The 17,924-nt window shown below is 41.3% G+C and overlaps 2 protein-coding genes across 2 annotated transcripts; one reads left to right on the top strand and one right to left on the bottom strand.

The window, feature by feature from the left end:
- The first annotated feature begins 3,931 nt into the window (after positions 1-3,931).
- Positions 3,932-7,545, top strand: miox (myo-inositol oxygenase). The gene is made up of 10 exons (XM_061721940.1): positions 3,932-4,124; positions 4,217-4,297; positions 5,026-5,106; positions 5,646-5,808; positions 5,894-5,961; positions 6,240-6,349; positions 6,693-6,760; positions 6,870-6,919; positions 7,022-7,134; positions 7,211-7,545. Exons 1-10 carry the CDS (start codon positions 4,107-4,109, stop codon positions 7,317-7,319), a joined length of 861 nt encoding a protein of 286 aa, XP_061577924.1. The 5' UTR covers positions 3,932-4,106; the 3' UTR covers positions 7,320-7,545.
- Positions 7,506-16,800, bottom strand: lmf2a (lipase maturation factor 2a). Its single transcript, XM_061721939.1, has 14 exons — positions 16,621-16,800; positions 15,100-15,353; positions 14,995-15,023; positions 13,736-13,929; positions 13,348-13,526; positions 12,537-12,684; positions 12,026-12,154; positions 11,800-11,905; positions 11,622-11,718; positions 11,346-11,528; positions 11,070-11,238; positions 8,926-9,037; positions 8,502-8,610; positions 7,506-8,409 (listed from the first exon to the last, which is right to left on the bottom strand). Exons 1-14 carry the CDS (start codon positions 16,712-16,714, stop codon positions 7,999-8,001), a joined length of 2,214 nt encoding a protein of 737 aa, XP_061577923.1. The 5' UTR covers positions 16,715-16,800; the 3' UTR covers positions 7,506-7,998.
- Positions 16,801-17,924: the final 1,124 nt, after the last annotated feature.

The raw sequence follows: 17,924 nt of genomic DNA, 5'->3' as shown, positions 1-17,924 counted from the left end.
GGATTTCTCAACATCTGTGGTCAAAGGTGACGGTACGGATGTGGGCTGATAGGTACATTCAATTCAATTCAATTTTATTTATATAGCGTCTTTTACAACAGAAGTTGCTCTAGGCGCTCTGGCAGGTAAAAACTTAGCCTAGTGGGAGAAAAACCTTAAGCCAAACAGTGGCAAGGAAAAACTCCCCATTTAGGAGGGAAGAAACCTTGAGCAGGACCTGGATCATAAGGAATGACCCTCCTGCTGGAAGCCAGCTGGGCAGAGCAGGAAAAGAGAAAACAGACAGAGAGAATGAAGAACAGAGAAAAGAGAGACACAGACACATGGGGACTAATGTATCCTATAGCAAATGCATTACTGCAAAAGTTTAAGAAGATAATTTCAGGCAAACATTTTCCCTTGCAACTTGTGAATTAGTTTCCCCTTTCTGTAATAAGGGCCGAGCACTACAGTGCAAAGGCCCTATTGTATCGTTTTTATTTTTATTTTTCCAACGAAATGAGGGCCTTTTTACCCCCCTAAACGTGCCCCAAAGTTCGCCATATTTTGCACGCAAGCCAGGCCTGGCCAAAAATTGGATATTTAATGGTTTGCATTAATGGGCTTGGCCTAATGGCTCAACAGCGCCCCCTAGAAAACTTCCTGCCTCAAGCCCCACAATACGGTTTGACGTACATGCACGAAAATCGCTACACACCTTATCATGTCGCAACTTAAAGATAAGTCTCTTGGCGCATTGGCCGAAACCGAACAGGAAGTCGGCCATTTTGAATGAATCGTGTAACTTTATGCGCAATTTATGCCATTCCTTCTGCCGTTTCTTCGCCCGAACCGTAACGTGCACCCAGGTGTGTTATACATCAAAATGTGCGTCTCGATCCTGTGACGGTGCGCATTACTTTTCTCAGTCAAAAGCGTTACCGTGGCGACGATAGACACCAAAAAGCATGCCCCCCCTTCATCTGATTGGTCGATATTTGATAGTTCCTATTTTCTGCCATAACTTTTGAATGGTTTGACATAAAGAGTCATGGGTGGTGTCATCGGACTTAGTTTTGAGTCCTTGACCTTTATTGGTGAAAATTGCACGTGCCAGGGCCCGTTCATTGCTGCTTGCAGTTTTATTTTTCTTGTGTTTGGTTTTGACTCACAATTCTTCCTAAAAGGTCAGTGGAACATATTTTAATTTCTTCACAGCTGGGACAGAAACTCATAACTACTTCAACCTTATGGCAAGACATAACATAATAAGTTATTTCACATATCAGTCCAGAGAGATTTAAACAACAAGTACGAAAACATATGACAAAGTCTGACCATTACATCAAGAGGAACTGCAATTATATCGTAAATATACATAAATATATATGGTACAAACTTTAATGTGGAGCTGGTTTCACTAGCTGCCGTCCATGAGGGTCAGCTAACAAATCAGCTGAGCGTTGCTGACTTTTGTACACTTTCTGCCGTAGCAGCTGATCCTGCTCCGTTATTTGGTCGCAGTTTTTCACTTTGTAGCTGAGTTGCTTTTGTTCCTAAACTTCTCTATTTTCCAGTAATATCACTCACAGCTGACTGTGGAATATCGAGCTGAGACTTCCCAATCCAGGTAGCATCCTGTTAGGACACTGAGCTCTTTTGAACAACCCATTCTACTGTATCACAGATGTTAGCAAAAACAGACAGCATGGGCAGATGCTTGACTTTATACACCTGGGGCAACGGGTCTGATTGAAACACCCGAATTCAATAGTTAACATGCACTTTTGTCCGTGCAGTGGATACTTTCGTCTTGCCAGGTAACACTGGTCCTGAGAGAATCCAGCTTTAGGATTAAATCTACACAGTCCTGTCCTACGGCCAACGTCTTCCTCCTCATGGGCAGATTCAGTACGCTGGTTTATTTAAAAAACTTTTGGACAGTTTGATCCTCTATCAGTATCAGAGGCTATCACCTGGTTAGAACCCACCGGTTACTACATAACCAATGACATCATACGTGTGTTTGCTTCTGACTCCACAACAGCAGTCTTGCATTTCACTTCTCTCTCTCTGTGTTTCCAACCAGTGACCATGAACGCCACCTGTCGATGCTCCTGCAAGCAACTCGCTTTGCTAACCTCATAGTTCACAGTGAAATTATTATTGAAATTCTGTTGGCAACTCTGAACATTTTACATTTAGTGGCTGAAGCTTGATTGAATGAGGCCATAGCTGCACCTCGTAGACGGGCCCCGTTCACACTGCAAGTCGTAATGCTCAATTCAGATATTTTCCTCAGATCTGATTTTTTTGTTTGGCAGTTCACATTACCTTTTAAAATGTGGCCTATATCCGATTCCAGTGCGAACTGTTTGCGTAGAACTGACCGGCATGCGCAGAAGAACAATAACAAATTCGTCAGACGCAGCAGCCAGGGGAGGTTATGGAGGAAGGGAGAGTTTTCGCTTTTATTGCAAAATGTCTAAGTAATGGCAGCCATAACATTAACGAGCAGGTGCTGAGGAGGAGAAGAATGAAGAGAAAGAAAATTGACGTAAAAGTTGCATCATATCCGCCTTTACGTTCACACTGCGGCCACATTGACAAAAAATCAGACTGATTCAGGACCACATATGGAAGTGGCCCAGATCTGATTTCAAAAAATCAGATCTGGGCCAGATTTGAGTGTTTACACTACTCCTGAAGAAGTCTGACCCGGTCACTTGACCCCACTTGACTTTTGCCTGCAGTCTGAACAGGCCTGTAGTTCATCAGTATGTTGAAAGCTTAATGAACGAACACAGACCAGAACGACTGCATTTGTACCATTGTTGTGCTACAGAAGCATGAATGAGGTTTGTGAAGGGTTAGTAGTATGTGTAAATTGAATGTAATCTTTACTGCTAAATCTCATCGAATCCTTCAGCACACAGATGACAGAGCAGGTTTTCTCAGTCTTCACATTACCTGTCAATGACTTATTTCAGATGTGTAGTAAAACTTCCCAAGATCTATGGACATTTAGTGGATTACTCCTTTAAGTTATAAAAGCTAAATAAATAAATCTTAGTTTCCTTGGACACTTCTGAAGTAGACAATACCACTCTGCAGTTGGGTCGACTATCCTCCCAACACAACCCTGCTTAAGGAAAAGTTAGCTTTGTTACATTTTGAATGAATAAACTGAGCATTTCTCCAATAGTTCATGGAAGAGTGTAATAGTCATGCTGCTAGTTTTTATGATTTGTTTTTTAATTAATATACATTTTTTTTGTTATACAACATGATCACGAGGGACAGACATATAATAAAATGACACAGGATGTCCAGCCACTCTAAATATTTGCTGATGTTGATCGTGCTCTGGCCTCTCGGATGCCTCATGATCGTACTTCACACAAGACCAAATAAACACAAAGTTTGTCCTCTGATCTACTTAATACATTCACTCAAGACAGTTCATGTGTACATGTGCTGGTGCAGACATAATGACGTCAAACAAAATGCCTACTCACTGTGACTGGCAGTAGCCGGGAGCCAACTGGGTGTACTGTGTCCGTGACTTCCAGTGGTTTCAACCCCGAGGTCAACTTAACTTCTGCGTATGTTTGCGAATGCGCTTGATTCGCGTTTGAACTCACACAAAGAGCAAGGACATTTGATAATAAGAAGTCACTCTGAAGGTTGTTGTGTTGGTGGTGGGTCTATTCTCGGAAATGTATATAAGATGTATAAAAGGTATATAAGACTCATTTAGAAGAAGGTATTTAACCTTTAAACCTATGTAAATCTTTGCATTCATTCAATAATCATAGTAAAACAGAGAGGAGCCAAAAGTGACATCGTACACATTGTACACAAGTCCAAAAAAGGTAATCTGCTGATTATCGGAAAACTCTGAACTCCTGAAACTCTGACACACAAACAAGGCCAACGTTCAACAGGGTACCCCATTAGGTCCGATTTGGTTAAAGTGTGACATCGCTGCACACTTCACTTGGGCCAAAAACACCACAGGTCAAGCACTTTACCATTTCTGCAAAGAGGATATATACATATATATATTTGAGGTCATCTCCAGAAGACCAACACATCTTAACACACCAGCTGCTGGAGCTTCAGCCATGAGAGTGATCAACCTGGTGAGTAGCATTTTTGCACATTTGGATATCTTACAGATCATACCAGTCATGTCAGTGAAGTTGTGACATGATTCCCACTATTTTAAACGCAGGGCCCAGACCCGTCTCTGACATATCGCCCTGATTTGAACAAAACCGAGACCAAAGAAAAGGATGACTACAGAAACTTTGAGGTAATCAGACGCTTCTCCTCAGCTAGTAACACATATTCAATGCTGCGGTAATTTATAAACAAATGAGCAAATGAGAAGGTTGTGGGACTGTTATACATTCAAAAAAGGCAGCAAACGTAACTTGGGGTGATTTTGAACAAAAAAAAGGGTTCTAAGGGTTTTGTAAATAACTGCAACTAATGACCTTTTCTCTGCTTTTAATCTGAAGGTTAATATTGTATTTAAAAATAATTTTTGGTTGTCGTCCACTCACAGGAAGATTGAATGACACATTTACAAAATTTTACATTAATTGTTGTGGGGTGGCTAGCTAGTCACCTCTGACAGGCTGGGATCTTTTCTCAAAAATGTATTTAGAAATGGCAAAAACATATGCCAATAGCCATTGAATTCACAAACAGTCCGAAAATGTAAGGTAAAGCATCATAGCTTGTGAGCGGGTCACACTTTGAGCAGTTTGCATGGTCTTCTGTCAGTTCTACCACTGAGTTTACTATTGAATCAGACAGATTGATTAAAACAGTCAAATTAACCTTCCATTGCGGTTTAAAATGGCTCAGCCTCCTGGAAACAGACTGTACCTCTCCCCTCCAGCCTCTCTGAGCCACAGTTTTGCAATAAACAAGAATGCCACGGCTTCTTAGGTTTTAAGCACTTCTTAAGCACTCATGTAATTACACTGGTGAGCATTGTGTGTGTGTGTGTGTGTGTGTGTGTTTGTGTTTTAGAGTGGAAGTCTATTTGACCGTGTCTTCAACACATACAAACTGATGCACACGAACCAGACACTGGAGTTCGTCAAGCAAAAGGTGAGTAAAGCGAGATTAAAAAGTGGCAGGTGGAACTCTGATCACCACGAGCAGGAATCTGGTCGGAGAGCAAGTGTACATAACAAGACGTGTTTGTTTGTGTCAGAGATGCTTATACGTAGCCCATCCTTCATTGAATCATTCTCTATTTGTGTGCTCATGTTTTACAGTAGCATTAGAATGACCAAACAGATGTCAGCAGGTGTTTGGAAATCAAAGACAAAGAGCCACCAGATGTTCAGTTTGGTTTTGACTGAACTTTGTTAAATTAACCAAATTTTCCTACTTTTCTTTTTATATTTGTAACATTATAGGTCATTTCCCTTCACAGATGATTGAATTAAACTGACGTTTAACCTGCAGAAGACTTGGCTTTTGTCACCCTTTTTTCCAGACTTTTATGGTATATTGGTAACTGTAATGTGGTTCTGTTTGTTTATGCTTGTAAAACTCATTTGATTACTTCCAAGCAACGCGTAGTTCAAGGTTTTTAGAAGTGCTTGCAGATGTAACGCCTCCATGGTCCTTCCTCCGCGCAGAACTCAGAATGGACCAGCTGCAAGCATGCTGAGATGAAGATGATGGACGCCATCATGTCTCTGGACCAGCTGGTGGATGAGTCGGATCCAGACGTGGACTTCCCCAACTCCTTCCACGCCTTCCAGACGGCTGAAGGCATCCGCCAGGTGCACCCAGACAAAGGTGCCCCGCTGTTGGAGTGACACACACCTGTGACTGAGACATGTACAAGACTGCTTAATAACTTACAATCACTGCCCCCCCTCAGACTGGTTCCAGCTGGTGGGCCTGATCCATGATGTTGGGAAGATCATGGCTCTATGGGATGAACCCCAGGTAAGAGGCAGATCTTACACAAAAAAATCTGATGCTACCAAAAAACCCTTTTTTTTAGTGTTTTCCCATAATGCTCCAATTTTTCATAGTTGTTTTTCCTCAAATCTTTTATATCCTTGAAATCTAACAATCTTGACCAGATCGATCCTGTTTTTTTAATGCATTGTATAAATAAATGAAATAATATTGCTTGACTTTATACAGATTGAGGAACGTTCGATTGTTAATCAATATTAAAATACACTCCCCAATATTGTGTGTACGTGCGTGTTTTGTAGTGGGCTGTTGTGGGCGACACCTTCCCTGTTGGCTGTAAATTTCAGAACTCGATTGTGTTCAGACACAACACCTTCCTGGAAAACCCAAATGAGAAAAACCCCACCTGCAAGTAAGTACTGTCATAATTATAAATAAATAAAAAGCATGAGTAATTAATGCTCTGAATGGATCTGATTGCTTTATGTGCACATCTATCCCAGCGAGTCAAAGCACATTCTTTGAAAATGTCCCCACCACTTCCACAGAATTACATTACGCTTTTAATTGAATAAGAAATAAAGTAAAAAGGTTTTGCAGCATTTTGTGTTGAGATAAGTTTCCACTCACTAATTCAAATACAGACTTTTTTAAAACTTTTATAAAATACACGTGTCCCTGATTTCAGGACAACCACTATTTTAGTCTCTTAGTGAAACAGGGGTTTCTCTTGTTTTATCTTTTTCATGTTTTAGCACTGAATATGGGATCTATGAACCCAACTGTGGCCTGGACAACATTCTCATGTCCTGGGGTCATGATGGTGAGAGATGCCGTTGCCATTTTCCTTACACGACCCCTCATGAAAACAGTACAAATTATAAACCGTTATGACTCGTTTTGCATCTGAAATATTGTATTGCTGTCATCAGAATATCTCTACAGAGTAATGAAGGCGAACAAGTGTCTCATCCCCGAGGAGGTGAGGACACAATTACATTCAAATGCAACTCAATGATATCAGAGTGCAGCAGTGTTCTCCCCACATCTCTGTAGAGTTCAGATTTGCTTTGCTTCCCTTCAGGGTTTGTACATGATTCGCTTCCATTCCTTCTACCCCTGGCACTCACACGGAGACTACATGCACTTGTGCAATGACAAAGACCTGAAGATGCTGCCCTGGGTCCAAGAGTTCAAGTGAGTACCTTCAATTTGACCGAACGTGCAGTAACGCATCTTTGAACTGAGACTTGACACAGAACTGTTCCCGCAGTAAATTTGACCTGTACACAAAAACCACCGACCTGCCCGACGTTGATGAGCTGAAGCCGTACTACCAGTCTCTGATTGACAAGTACTGCCCTGGAGTGCTACGATGGTGAAAACCCATGCACTTAATTACACTGCGTAACGCTAAAGCTGGACTTAGTGCTTCATGCTATCGATTTCTACAAAGCTTTAATCTATGCAGTAAACATCTGTCAATCTCACCTTGTGCTTTCAATTTTTGTTGTTTTTTATATATACACACACACATAAGAAAAATTTTAAAGAACAATGAATGTAGATGAAAATTTTTATTGTATTTTATTGTATTACATATGTATAAAACATTTTTAAACAAGTATAATGTTTCTTGTGTGTCATTTTTTTTTTTTAAACTAAATTTAAACATCTGGAAGGAAAAGTGCTTCTTTGTTTTCATTCTGTACATACAGCAAATTCAAAACACAGTCAGGAAACAAACAACGCTCTACATTTACAACATTGTTTGGCAAATCGGAGTTCCTGGCATGCTTTGAATTTCAGGCATAGTGGCTTTTTTCAGACTGGATTTCCCCTTGGAGTCTTGGAGGTGAACGAATCAAGCAGGCGTGCTTCACGTGTCCAGCTCCACAGTGAATAGAGGATATGCAGACGTGTGTGCGCAGTGAACAGTGTTGGTTTAAGGAAGGTAAAAAATGTGGGGGACGAGAACACATGAATACACACAAAACAAAGTCTTTGGTATCCGGTGGAATCATATGAAGTCGGGTGGGAAGAAGAGTTATCATTTGAATTTCATTCAGTCTTCTTTTCCACCCCATCTTCCTCCTCATCCTCCTCCTCCTCACTGTGCTCACCAGTAGTGTCATTCTCCTCCTCTTGGTCCTCCACCACTTCATCCCCACTGTCCTCTCCATGCTCTTCCTCCTCTTTTGCCCGCTGTTCATCTGTCTCCTGATGGTCTGAAGAACCATTAGCGACCTGTTGTGTTAGATCGCTGGTAGACGCAGCAGCCTTTTCAGGGTGCGAGGTCCGTTCTGTGCGTCCGTTTCTGCCTCGCAGTCCCTGGAGCAGACAGAAGGTGGTGCTGCAGGCCACAAGGGTCCAGATTAGGGTGTGGGCAGGGACGCCTCTGACCTGAGAACGCACCCACCTTACCGCCTGGGCAAGGGTCGTGTTGGATACGCGACGTGGAGACGACTTGTCCTACAGGCAATAAAAACAACTGTAAAACATCTGGAGCTTCACATCTGTATCCCCATGTTCTTTCCCAAACATTTGAAAAATATTAGATATACCTTGAGTCCAAACTGTTTGAGCATGTTCTCCAGAAAGCCGTTACCCAGGTGCACTATGGGATAGAATTCCTCATCATAGACTCTTCTCCACCAACGCTCGGGATAAGAGCTGCCAACACAGAGCCAAATAGTTCAAACTCATGCTGGTTGTGTTAATAAAGCTTTTTGCTGGTTTTCCTGGTTTGTTTAATGCAAAAACTGAGAAAGAAAGGGGGCAGTTGGTGTGTAGCAGCAAGAGGAACTGCAGGAAGAATAATTTAGTACAGAATTCTCCATCAATCAATACAAATTCTATCCAGTTACTGGGAAATGTACATCAAGCTGTTAACTGAGCTTACATTTGGCAGCATCGCTCCAAAGTGTGCTGAATAGCAGGGCTGTGTGTAAAAACACTGAGACATGAGGGGAAACGGGGAGTACTGACCCGTCTGCCTTTGGTTCAGTAAACCAGTATCTGTAGCGGTGAGCTCGGAGGTAGGTAGGAGGCTGCTGGGGAAACGGATACTTGGACACGTCCGTCTGGATCAGCTCGATCACTGCAGAGCACAATGACAACTTTTTAGAGATCGTTTCTTCCTAAATTAAAACTCCGATTCCCTCGCAGCTTTTCTTTCAAACGGTAGTACAACACTGAATCATTTCAGGCAGAAAACGCTGCCTGAACTATGAGGGACCTCAGATTCGAGTAAAAACTTGCAGTTTGAAAACATGCTAATAATTTGCATATACGAAAGCCATGGGTACGGCTTGTTCTGCACACAAACTAGTGTTTGTGCAACAGGAATGTGCAAACTTTGCACAGTCGTCACATCAGGGCTGGACTGGAACAACAAAAAAAAAAAAAAAATTGCTTTGGCATTTTTTGTTCCTAGCAGCCACAACTTTGGTCAAGAATATGATCCCATAAATAAACTGCTGTGTGATTGCTAAATATGTAATCCCAAACTTAGAAAAAACAAGCGCTGTATGTTTATTTCTGTGTAACTGGATAAATTTGCTTCGTCATTCTTGGCTTACAAGACTTGGACTACTTTCTACTGGTGAACACCTCCTTTTTTAACATTTTGTTTGGACAGATGTTTCAAAAACATCGGAATCATAGTGGCGTCTGGACAGAAAAATAGTCTACGCTCTCATTTTCCCCGAGTCTCCACGTTACATCAACTAGCCTGCTCTATCGATCTACCAGTCAACAGAAAAGTTTAAGTATTTTCCTACCTAATGTTCACCATTTCAGTAATGTCACTCTGTCAATGTTCATTTAACATTTAATGCATGGGTGGTCCAATGGTGTTCCAATTTATTTCATTTAATTGATTAATACATATTTGGTTCAAACATGTTTGAAATTCATGGTTGAGATTAAAGGTTTAACTTGAAAGATGGCATAAGAGGTATAGCACATTCCGGGCTCTGCAGCTATCTACGCTGTCAACTCCGACTTGCTGAGGGTAACCTGCGGGGTGCCACAGGGATCTATCCTGGGCCCCAAACTCTTCATACTGTATATAAATGATATATGTAATGTGTCAAAGCTTATAAATTGTGTACTGTTTGCAGATGATAGCACATTGCTTTGCTCTGGAAATGATATGGAGGAGCTTCTGAATACAGTTCAACAGGAACTGAAACCCTAAAGCGATGGTTTGATACAAATAAATTATCATTAAATTTTAATAAAACAAAATTTATATTATTTGGATATCGAAAAACTAATAATAACATAAAAATTATGATAAAGGATTTTGAAATAGAAAGAGTTAATGATCATACATTTTTGGGTGTTGTTATTGACCATAAACTGTGCTGGAAGCCACATGTTGATCATTTAAAGGCAAAGGTATCTAAATCAAATCGGAATATTGCACAGAACCAAGGACAACTAAAAAACTAAACTAAACTGTTATGCCGATGAAAAGAAAAGAGTAATTTGGGATTCATTTGTATGAGATTTAGAGACATTAAATCAATGCTGAGCATTTTAGTTTTTTTTTTTTTCTTGCTCCACATTTATATTCTACCTGTCCATTTCACTCAAGAAATGAAAAAAGGTGCTACAAGATACTGTACTGCTCTGCTTATGGAAATGCCTGATATACCTGATTGCCACTCCCCCAACTGCAGATGACGGGAAGATCTCAGTAATGAGATTCTATTTAGAAATAAATAGTAAAAAGAATGACAATGAAGAGATTGTGTTAATTTTAAAGCGCCAGCTTACAGCTGGGTTATACCTAAAGTGGTTCATTCCACTTTAGTCTTCCAAGGTCTGTTTAAAAAGAAAAAAGTTAAACAGTCAACGATGCTCCAAAAGAAACTATTTGACTCAACATAAAGCTTATGTAATTATTAGTAACTGTTTGTTCTCTTCCCACATCCTTGATTCTTTTAGCTGATGCTATTTTGGTATCCTAACATTTATTTTCAAATCTTTATGCATCTGGCCCCTTTTAAATGTATATAAAAAGGTTATAAAACAAATAGGAGATCAAGTTTATCTCAGCACTGAGACTTTTAAGTAGCAGGGAGAGCAAACTGCTGCTCTTGTAAAGGTTGCAGGTTTCTTACCGTCAGTCTTGCCTTGCAGCAGTTTGTACATCAGGCTGGTGAACCACGGGGATTGTGTGTGTGGCCCCAGAGCAGCAAACCACATTTGCCAGTCCAGTCTGGGCTGATGTGGAGTCACCACGGGAGGAGATGCGCTCATATTCCCCGGCTTGTACATGAATTCAATCTCCTAGAAGGAAACAAAAGATGCGCAATGATTTGTATAACCTGAGTACTGTTAGGGGGATCTGTTGTTTAAGGTCACGTTTAAACCATCATAACCCCCCCGTCCCTCACCGTCCATGTGACCCCATCATTGCTTCCCTCTATGACGACCTCTGGCCTCCCGCCGACCCCGGTCATTCTTCTGAACAGGCCGTATGAGTTGACCAGCTGGTAGCGATCGAGCAGCTCGTAGGCCTGACGGACCCCTGGCCACACCTTGGCATTAGAGTCATACTCTATAAAGGTAAATGGCACCTGGAAGAGGAAAAAACAAAGCTACTATAAGGACGTGCTGCTGATCTCCTGCACGTAAGATAAACTGATTACTGCGTTTCCAACAGCACCCACCAGACTGACAGCAAACATGGAGGCAGCGGCGGCTGCAAACAAGCTCCACTGAACCATCCCCCAAAACCTCTTCAGGAAACCAGAGACGCACGCACACCTAGAAAAACTAAACTTTCATGACCTGAATATAGCAAATGCAACATATGGGGGGGGGAAGAAAAGAAAAAAGGGAGTATACCTGAACATAGACGTGACCATCTCCCAGGTGAGAGAGAGGACACCAATCCAGACACAGGGCATAGTGACAGTCTTCAAACACTGGTTAAACTGGTGGTATGTGAATGCTGCAAAAACATAAAAAAGATCAACTTCATACATCTCACATATGATCCAATTCTACAAATGTTGGGTAAAGTTGTAGTTACAACAATGCAATGACTTGTAAATCATTAAAACATACTCACCAGTCCGGGATGAGACGCTTTTCTTGGTTGTGTCCACCTGCAGGTCAAAGCAGAGAACTGTCCCAAAGATTATGAGAGACCAGACGGCCAGCTCCAGCAGGTAACACAGCCACGACTGCAGCTTTGAATCTGAGCAGATAAGATCCGGAAAAATAGAGAGAAAGACAACAAAAAGATGTTTGTTATATGTGCATCTCTGTAAACAGAATTCTTTATTTAGTTTTCAGATTACAAAAACCTCCGAAGTTTCGCAGAACATGGAGAGCTTAATTAGATCATGTATCCAGAAGATCACCAAAAGTCAGAAATTCTCTAAAACAACCAGCAATAGCCTGGAAACAATGCTTGGGTCATCGCTAAGTACACGTTAGTGCATGGGGGTTGCTATACTTGGTAGTTTTGGTGTAATCTTGCCAGCAGATGAACAGTAATCATCACAGATCTCTGACTCAGCAGGAAAAGAAAAAAAAAGAAAAGGAGGCCCGTTGCTGATCTCCTGCACGTATCCTACCATTGTTGTCGTCGTCCTTGGCTTTGTCCTTTTTGCGCAGCCAGAAACGCACATGCTGATCATCCAGAAGAGGCAGACAGAGGGCCAGCGTCAGGAGGTTGAAGAAATTGTAGTTTCCGGAGAAAATAATGAGAACTTGAAGCAGCACCTAAACAGGGTTAAAAAACAACCAAAAAAAACACATACACACACATTTTAACATCAAAATTTGAATTTTAGATGGTTAAGGACAAATATGGTGTAAAGATTTGATTTCTATTAGTGATGCATCGATTGTTCGGCAACTGAAATTGTTCGGCCGAAAATGGCAAAAAAACACTTTCGGTGTTCGGTGGAATAAGTGGGAAAAAACCGAACAATTAATAACGGCGTTGTAATATAAGGAAATAGACTGGCCGCTCCCGTACCGGTTGCGCACCACAAACATAAATCGTTGGCCAACCAAAAAGTAACCACATAAGAATTTTACCTAACATTCACCAGGAGGTGGAGCCAAAACAACATAATGCTGGGAAATTAAAAAAAATTCAGTATTTTATGTTCAATAAATATTTTCTACCTTGTAATTTTGTAAAAGATTTTTTTTTCTTTGAAAAGCATGCCTAAATCAAATTTATTTGATTTATGCAATGGTGAAAAAATTGGCAAAATAAATGAAAAACTGCGAAGAACCATGTTCGGTATTGTTCGGTATTCGGCCAAGTGTTGATTATTATTTTCGGTTTCGGCCACAAATTTTCATTTGGGTGCATCACTAATTTCTATACCAGATGTGATGGAAAGTGATTCATGAACTGGGACTGTTTCTCACCTGCAAGTAAAAAGCTCCAAGTCGCAGCCTGCGCAGCGGACTGAAGAACAGAAAAGGTACAGCAATCTCTATAACGAAGGTTGCTACCACACTCAGCTTCTGCCACCACACTGGCAGCTGATGGGCAAACCAAGCCAGTGGAGTGGGGATACACTGAGTCTCATAGTGATAGGTCAGCGCTGTTGAATACAAAAAAGAAAATTATGCAATTAGATGGGGAGATTTGCTGCTCTTTAAGAGAAGGAAGTGAACAAAACAAAACAAGTGGAAGAGCAAGTGGACAGGAGCCGATTTGGCTTTAAAAACATCTGTAACCATTTTGGTACCAAACTTGAACTGAACAGATGAGACAAATATTTAATGTGCTGAAATAGATACTTATGTCCACCTGTAAGTCCCCACCATGTGGGACACCGCGATGTGAGCTTCACCACTCCTGAGGCAAACATCAGCCGGAAGAGTAGCCAGCGAGTCAGCCAGAAGGTCACGCGATCGTGCTCCCTGACCGCTCGCGATCCCCTCAGTAATGTCAGCGGGGCGACGAGGATGCAGAGGAAGCCTGTCTCTAGAAGCAAGTTGTCCCTGCAGAGAGGAGGAGGTTCAAAAATAAAAGCAAATGCAGGAAAATTGAAACATTTGTTAGAGTGATGCCTGCAGCATTGTGGCACAGCAGCAGAGGCAAACACCTCTAGGGGGATTCAAACAGCTGGCTGAGAATTATGTAAACATTTGAACATCCAGATGCATTATTGAAAAGTAAGTTAGTAAAATGTATATAGTACTTTTCACAGACATTTGTCACAAAGTGCTGTTTACAGAATAAAACAGTTTAGAGCAATAAAATAAATAGAATACATAATAGAAAATAAAACACATAAAATAACTTAAAACAATGCAGTTTACATAAAAGCCTGTTTAAAAAGGTAGGTTTTAGTTTGCTTTTAAAAGACCTCACATACTCAATAGATGTAAAAGGTGCAGGCAGATCATTCCAAAGTTTAGCGACCATAACCTTGAAAGCTCGGTCACCACGAGGATTTTAAACTGTATTCTAAATGAAACCGGGAGCCAGTGGAGAGATTTAAGTATGGGAGTGATGTGTGACCGTCTCTTTGACCTGAGTAGTCTCGCAGCAGCATTTTGGATTAAAGAACTGAGTGCAGTGAAAAGTGCGTTGCAGTAGTCAATCCGGGATGAAATGAAAGCATGTATGAGCATTTCAATTTCAGTGGAGGTAATGGATCTCAGTTTGCTGAAAGTTCTGGTCAACTGTTTAATGTGGGAATCGAATGATAGTGGTTGGTCAAATATTACCCCCAAATTGCGCAGGTTGGAGTGAGCAGCAGTGGAAAGGGTGCCGATACTTTGAAGAACTAGTGGAGTGATCTTATCTGGAGCAATAACCAGAACCTCAGTTTTGCTGTCGTTTAGCTGCAAATAGTTTTCTGCCGTCCAGTTTCTTATTGCACCAATACAATCTTGGGAGTATGGATAGCTTTGTAACTTCACCTGGCTTAACAGAAAAATGTAGTTGGATGTCGTCGGCATTTAAATGATAGGGGATGTTATAACTGTTTATAATATGTCCAAGGGGTGGCAGGTACAGAGAAAATATTATTTCAAAATCACATTGCCCTTAAAACTCACCACTGGAAGAAGAGGAATACCTGGCCCACCTGTAATAGAGACATTATTTTTAGTAAAGAAAAGAACAAGGACAGAGGTGAAAAGGTGCAGCTTCCATACGTTCACCTGGTACAGGGACAGGTACAAAGCCCAGAGGAGGAAGAACACCAGGCTGTCTCTGAGAGGCTCCACCAGCGTGGCGGCGAGGCTCAGCGCAGCTCCGACCAGACACAGCAGCTCCATGGCACTGTGAGTGTCCAGGCCGAGCCGGGGTCCCAGCCACAGCAGCGTGGGAGACGACATCAGCTGCTCCAGCAGAGGCGTCCCGGTGTAGCGCAGCTGCCGGCGGGCGGGCAGCAGCCCGTCGTTGCCATAGAGACCTGGACACAAACACGACCTTTAGTGGAGGCAGACCCGCTTTAACTCAGTGTGGTGCACCCCTCCTCCCACATTTTGCGGTTAAAAAAAAAGGAAATTTACTATGGTTTTAAGGACCCTAGATTTACAGGAACCTATTGCTGTGGTACATGCTCAACACTCATACTACAAATAAATGTAAGACAAGCAACCAACTAAGAGTAACACCACAGATAGACATGAGTCTACAAACGCCAAACTACACTGATGCTCCAATCAGAACGTAACTCACATGCTAATGTAACACCACATGTCAACTATCATCATTTCCATCATATATGGCCTGCTTTAGGACTACATGCAAAACTATTACAGCATATAACTAAACAATCAGACTACTGAATGAGCTGATGTGAAGGTAGGGAACAGCACACTCACTCAAACGCAATTCTTTTTATTTCATTATTATTATTTTCATGTATTTTTATTATATCATTGGCTGCTGTACATGTTTGCTCCTCTTCCAGCAAATATATAAAGAAAATAACAAAATATGACATATATGGTCCAGTTAGTCATTTGATTTGGTGCCCCCTCATTGGCTGGTGCCTGGTTCAGAAGGATAATCCGGATTTTAGTGGAGGAATAAACCCCGTCCCTCCAAAACAGCACATTACTGGTGAGGCAGTGAGACACTTTGTTTTAAAAACACACACATAAACTGACTTTTTTTTTTTATAATTTAACACTGTATTGTGAAGTCAACGAGGGAGTGTCACATTTTGAATTCCATTAGTAGCAATTTTCGCGGGCGTGTTTCAACCTGACTTGAGAATACACTGAGGAGAAATTTAGCACTGAAGTTATGTCCAGCCTGAGGGTGTAAATATTAGATTAGATTGTCCTTTATTCCTCCCTCAATGGGGAAAAATTCGCTTTGTGCAGCAGCAGTACACTCCACACACAAAAAAGTAAAAAAAAACAACATAATTCCAAATATAAACAGTATTTGAATGAAAATAAAAGTAATGCAGTACGAGAAAGAAAGAAAAACAGTGCATAAAAAAAAATATGTGGTTGAAATGTAATTATCCGTGGACGTGGGCGTACACTTCTTCTAGTCTACAGTCACGCCACTTTTTTAAAAACTCGTGTTTTAAGTGTGCGAGCGGGAGGACACGTAGGGTCCTTGTGCAAAAAAGCGACGGAGAAAAAGCGCTGGAAACTTCCAGGCGGCTCCTCCTCGCCGAGAGTGCGAAGCAACAACACGGGAGGAGGTTCGAGTCTCACCTGGCAGCTGCACATACAGGGACACAAAAGCAGCCATGTAGATGACCGCCATGCACCACAGGAACAGGCGCCGTGGCAGCATGACTTCCCCCATGTTTGGTCCACCGCCTGCGCTGGAGGAGGAAGAGGGAAGGGAGAATTTAGACGCGAGGGAAGGAGGCACGTAGCTACTGATAGCCGCCAATTCACCTGAGCGGCCACAAGGTGTCGCTGCAGCTCTTCCGTCCGGTTGAACGGGATGCTACCTTCACTGCCCGTGGGATAATCTAACTTCTCGGGATTCAATCCACTCATCATCATACCTGTAAAGTTTTGGATTTAAAAATACTGGACATTTTCCGCCAACCAAGGTCCATTATAAAAAATATTTACGAGAAATGTAAAATAACTACCTGTCAACCACTTATAAACTACAATTATGTGCTCAGAATCTGAAAAGTCTACCTTTGTTGACACTGAAATGCTGTGGACATTCCTATGTATGTATTTCCTATAATACAGCCTAAATAATAACACAAAAAGTGAATTAAAGCACATTAATTTATTTTAAATATTTTCAATTTATATAGCCTACACATTGATTGTCTTCAAGTGAAACATTTAAATTTTCTTTTAATTTGTCATTTTCACTCATGTGGCACTCTGGTATTCACTGACTGACATCAGTCCTTCCCCCGTGAGGGACACTAAAAACGCAGTTACACATCTTTCACAACGGGTTACTGAGCCCCATCCTGCTCCTTTTTAGGAAAGTAAATTCGGTTTTCCATTTTTAGAGATATTTACACGAAGTCTTTGTTTTTTGGGGGCAGAAATGCCTTCTCTCTCGTTACATCCATCCATCTCTGATTTATTGTTCCGAGTTTGTTCTCGTTGTTCCCACTATCCTCGCGAGAACTGCCATCCAGGCTACAGCAAAGGGCAGTTGTCGCGAGATTAGTGACAACTCAGTTTGCTGTTTAAAAATTATTATATAAACGGGAAATTTACGGGGAAAATATCTGAGATTCTCTAACTGCTGTATCCAGATATTCATTATGGTGGGAGACTTTAACATTCATGTAGATATTGTAAAATGATAGTGCAAACATGTTTTTGTTTTTTTTTGTTTAATCAGTGCGACTCACTCTTTTCTTTATAGCCTACCTCTTTAGAATTAAGCATTAATCAAGAACAATCCCAGTTTCATGTTCAACACTAGTGATGATGATGGTCACAGATCAGTTGGGCATCCATTCCTTAACTCTCAGTAGGGATGACTGGATGGGCTTTTTCACAAATAAAATTGTTTATATGACAGAAAA

The sequence above is a fragment of the Cololabis saira genome, chromosome 5, assembly GCF_033807715.1.
Source record: "Cololabis saira isolate AMF1-May2022 chromosome 5, fColSai1.1, whole genome shotgun sequence".
Classification (NCBI taxonomy): Eukaryota; Metazoa; Chordata; class Actinopteri; order Beloniformes; family Belonidae; genus Cololabis; species Cololabis saira.
The sequence above is the reverse complement of the archived record's forward strand: the minus strand, read 5'-3'. Positions and strand labels throughout refer to the sequence as shown.